This window comes from Engraulis encrasicolus, chromosome 9 (genome assembly GCF_034702125.1).
Source record: "Engraulis encrasicolus isolate BLACKSEA-1 chromosome 9, IST_EnEncr_1.0, whole genome shotgun sequence".
Lineage (NCBI taxonomy): Eukaryota > Metazoa > Chordata > Actinopteri > Clupeiformes > Engraulidae > Engraulis > Engraulis encrasicolus.
This window is the reverse complement of record NC_085865.1, coordinates 55,036,750-55,041,749: the sequence shown is the minus strand read 5'-3', so window position 1 is coordinate 55,041,749 and position 5,000 is coordinate 55,036,750. Positions and strand designations below refer to the sequence as shown.

The 5,000-nt window shown below is 42.2% G+C and overlaps 1 protein-coding gene across 1 annotated transcript in view; it reads left to right on the top strand.

Annotated features, from left to right (window-relative positions):
- Positions 1-5,000, top strand: part of vill (villin-like) — a 31,334-nt gene that overhangs the window by 4,302 nt on the left and 22,032 nt on the right. The window contains exons 2-4 of the mRNA XM_063207451.1: positions 3,307-3,389; positions 4,087-4,152; positions 4,666-4,859. Coding sequence (XP_063063521.1) covers positions 3,315-3,389; positions 4,087-4,152; positions 4,666-4,859 — 335 coding nt within the window. The 5' untranslated portion in view covers positions 3,307-3,314. The remainder of the gene's footprint in view (positions 1-3,306; positions 3,390-4,086; positions 4,153-4,665; positions 4,860-5,000) is intronic.

Here is a 5,000-nt window from a genome sequence, read left to right as displayed (position 1 = left end):
ATCATCCATTACTTTAGTAGCAGCAGTAACTGTACTATGTTTAGGCCTAAAGCCTGATTGGAGAGGGCTCAAAATATTATTGGTATTTAGAAATTCTTTGAGCTGATCATTTACCAACTTCTCTAGTATTTTTGAGAGACACGGTAGCTTGGATATTGGTCGATAGTTGTTAGGGTCAGTCTTATCACCCCCCTTGTGCAACGGGGTAATGTGTGCAAATTTCCATAGTGTAGGGACAACTCCAATGGAAATAGAAAAATTGAAAATGTGCAATAATGGCTCTGCTATTATATATGCCGCAGTGCGAAGAAAAAGAGGATCTAGGTGGTCTTCTCCAGTGGATTTGCGACTATCAATTGCTAATAAAGCAGATAGCACTGTATGCTTAGACACAGGATGAAGCCTGAATTCCAGATCATCGTCTCTGACATTGTCTCTGATACGCATATCATGTCCAGCCCTAGGTATAAAGGAATGATTATTGCTATTGTCAAAACTTTGACTGGCTAAAGAAAAATGTTTGTTAAGAGCACTGCAAATGTCTGATTTGTCTTGTAGTAGACAATCATCAAACTTAATTGAAGAAGGCATAGGTGTAACAGATTTATTGTTTTTGTAATTTACAGCCTTCCAGAATTTTGCAGGATCAGAGTACGAACTAGAGACAAAGTTAAAGTAATAGTCAGATTTAGCCTTTCTTACAGATAATGTACATCTGTTCCTGATTTTCCTGAAACTTGCCCAGTCGGAGGCATCCTTGCTCCTCCTTGCTAATGACCAAGCCTTATTTCTTGACTGAAAAAGAGAGGAGAGTTCAGGGGTGAACCATGGGTTTGTTCTACTTTTTACTCTTATCTTTTTAAAAGGTGCATGTTTGTCAACAATGCAAATAAATGAGTTTGAGAAAAACTGTAGAGCCAAGTCAGCATCAGGAATTTCAGTTGTTAGATGAATGTCACTTTCATAGAGATCATTTAAAAAAGCTTGCTCATTAAAATGTTTCATAGTTCTTTTAACCAAAATGTGAGGCAGTGCTTTGGTTAGAGTGCTGTGCCTAATACAGGCAAAGGGACAGTGGTCGCTGACCCCTAAATCAAAAACACCACTTGCGCTAATTTTGTTCATCTTATTAGTAAAAAGTAGATCAATAAGAGATGATTTGCTAAGGTTCTTAGAGTTTGGTCTTGTTGGATCATTAATAAGTTGATCCAAAAATAGACTCGAGAAAACATCTCTAAATAACATTCCTATTACTATATTGTTATACTATGTAGGCCTAATTGTATGCTTCTTTGTACTTGTTATTTGGACTCAGCCAAGCCCATATCCCCATGGCGTTATTGCATTATATACTGCATGTTATACTGATACACACCTGGGCGTCAAGATTGGCTATAGCCTTTGGGGGTTGGAGAATGGGATGGAGAGACAGGATGGATTCACAGCAGAATGGGACATTGTTACATGCTATTGCAGTGTTATCCATGCTATAATAGTGTATATACATGTACATGTATGCTGAGTAAAGATCAACTATAGCCACAGGGGGTTGGTGGAGAATGGGACAGTGTCAGGAGAATTCCAGGTGATAGTATGGCAGTGGTTCCCAAACTGGGGTGCGGGACCCCTATGTTTTGCAAAGGGGCATAAAACCTTGGATATATGCTTTCATATGATATAACCATTCCAGACTGGTTAGTAACGATATTCATTTTATGCTTAAGTGTTTATGCAAGTGTTTAGCTGGGGGCCCACAATTTAGAGAGGCAGGTCCATTGTTTCATCGTCAGTATAGACAGTGGTTTCAGCCAGTCAAGATTCCAGAATTCATGTGCAATGAAAAGCTTCCCCTAAAAAAGAAGAAGTTAGGAAAAAAAATATTAAAAAGTTTTTAAAAGTATCTGCATTTAAAAAAGCCAGGTTGGAGAAAAAAGGGAAAGATGATTAGGGAAGGAGTGGTTTCATTTCTATGGCGTGGGTGGCATGAGGATATTTGTTTGAAAATTCACAGTAGGCCTCTCTGTAGATGTCCCTCTGCCCTAGCCTCTTACTGCAGGTGGGCCCGTCAACAGGCTTATTTACGATTTCCTGAAAACACTCACGATCATAACAACATTGCCATTACAATGCAGAGTCTTAATTAACCAATTAATTCTTTCTCATTGCTATTTTAGTAATCCTAAGGTTATAACAGAGGCTCTGTGTTAAGGGGTAAAAGGCCTTTCTGGAGATACAACATGGGGCATTTTTTACATGCTGATGGCAACACGATATTTTAGTTGATTGGCATCCCCAATATTTGAAGCCACCAGCCTCTATGCAGATATGGTCGTGTCATAAGAGTGTGGATATGGTGTTTTTAGCAGAGTGTCGCCATGTGTCATAACAGAGTGGATGTAGTGCTGTTAGCAGAGTTTCGCTATTATATGTCATAAGAGTGTGGATTTGGTGTTGTTGCTATGGTAGTGTCATACGTGGGTGCGTATGGTGTTGTTAGCAGAGTGCAGTTATGGTAGTGTCATAAGAGTGTCACAAAAGTGTGACTGGTGTTAGCAGAGGGTCGCAAAGGTGGTGCCATGAGGCTGGATGTGATGCCATGAGGGCGTCTCATCTCGTCTGCGGTGTTTGATCCCAGCAGTCTGCCATATCAGGGGAAGATGAAGGCAGCTGAAACTCCTCATCATCACCCAGACACCTGCTCTACTCTGAATATTACATCACACATTCGGCATGCCTCACATTACTAACGAGCAAGCAGTGCTCAAAAATGGCAACTCCTGCAGAGCCAGAGAGGAGATCTGAGGTTCAGTGCCGAATTCATCATCTTCATCATCATCATCATTATACCGTCTCCTGGAGGTGGCATCTTAAAACCCCTCTTGTGCCGCGAGTCATTTCTGTGGCTGTCCTTCTCCTCTTTTTGTAGTCCCATAATGCACCCCACTCCATCTGTGGAATGCTGTAGTAATCGTACCACAAATGATGGATTTCTATAGTGAATAGGAAGACAGGAGGTGATGGCGGGTTCCTCTCTCAGTTAAAGGCATCAGTGCAGAGGGACATCCTGCTGCTTTCAGTGCAATGAATGATGGCTCAGTGTGAATAGGAATCATTTGATAGCCTATATGTGGTTACTTTAGACTGCTGTTTTGAAAGTAGGATACGAATGGGGATTGATATTTAATCTTGTTTCAGTGTACATCTGTACATCTTCTTAGCATTGCAGAATAATTCATTAAGTTAAATGAGTTAAAACCGTTATTTTTCTGCATATCTCTATGCCGATGTTGTCCAAATCCTCCTCAGAGCTCCAAATGATGACAGAGGAAGCATCAGACGTGGTGAGGAGCATCAGGAAGAAGCCTGGCCTGCAGATATGGACCATCAACGTAAGAACACATCATCTAACATTACACCATTATACTATTCCATTATTATACTATTACAGTCATAACAGTATATCGTACTGATAAATCTTGTCTACAGATATGAACCATCAATGTAAACACACATCACCTGCTTTCATTATACATACAGTAATAATATTGTACTGATATACAAACAGCAGCCTGAGCTGCATACAGTATATGGACCCTCAACATAAACGCTCTGCAGTCTCTGTTCCTTCTGTATTTTCTTCATTGCTCTGCCCCACTACACTTTCCTCTCGTCTCTACTCACAACATACAAGCAGACAGACAAACAGACAAAGACACAAGCAGACAGACAAACAGACACAGAGACAAGCAGACAGACAAACAGACACAGAGACAAGCAGACAGACAAACAGACAGAGAGACAAGCAGACAGACACAGAGACAAGCACACAGACCGACACATGCACGCACATACGCAGTCACGCACACGGTAATTGGGGAAATGGGCAAAATATTCTTCAGGAAACAACAAACACAAACACAAACACAAACACAAACACATACTCTCTCTCTCTCTCTCTCTCTCTCTCTCTCTCTCTCTCTCTCTATCTCTCTCTCTCTCTCTCTCTCTCTCTATCTCTCTCTCTCTCTCTCTCTCTCTCTCTCTCTCTCTCTCTAAGCTGTATTGTGTTGTCTTGCGTCTCCACAGAGAATGCGGATGGTGCCGGTGCCTGAGAAAGCCTATGGGAACTTCTTTGAGGGAGACTGTTACGTCGTCCTATTTGTGAGTCCACGTGTGTGTATGTGTGTGCCTGCGTGCGTGCGTGCATGCGTGCGTGCGTGTGTGTGTGTGTGTGTGCGTGTGTGTGTGTGTGTGTGTGTGTGTGTGTGTGTGCGTGCGTGTGTGTGTGTGCGTGTGTGTGTGTGTGCGTGTGTGTGTGCATAAATGTGCAATTACACAGGCACACGGCATATTAGATCTGCCAGAGCTATTTGCAATGTTCTTGTTTCCTCCCCAAACTATTCATGTGCAGTACAAACAGACTTCAGAGATGTCCAGTACTGTTCCAGGGATGACAGTCTGTTTCTCAGAGGTGTCAAAAGTAAAAGTAGACAGTAGACAGTCTGTCTGTCTGTCTGTCTGTCTGTCTGTCTGTCTGTCTGTCTGTCTGTCTGTCTGTCTGTCTGTCTGTCTGTCTTATGTCATGTTATTTTATGTTATGTTATGTTATGTTATGTCATGTTTTGTTGTCTTATCTCATCTTACCTGTACCTGTACTTGTTCCAGGTAAGCACTGCCTCCTCCTCCTCGTGTGATATCCACTACTGGATTGGCTGCAGCTCGTCGCAGGATGAGCAGGGGGCGTCGGCCATCCTGGTGTCCCAGCTGGATGAGGCGTTGGGGGGAAGTCCAGTGCAGCACCGCGAGGTCCAGAATCACGAGTCACCGCGCTTCAGGAGCTATTTCAAGAATGGACTCATGTGAGTAACAGCACCAGTAGAGGAACTCGCGTACAGTACTGCGGGCCTATAAAAGTATACAAATAATAGGTAACACTTTATTTTAGGGATACATCTATTAGCACTAATACATACAATGCATAAGTAACTTGTAAGGCATGT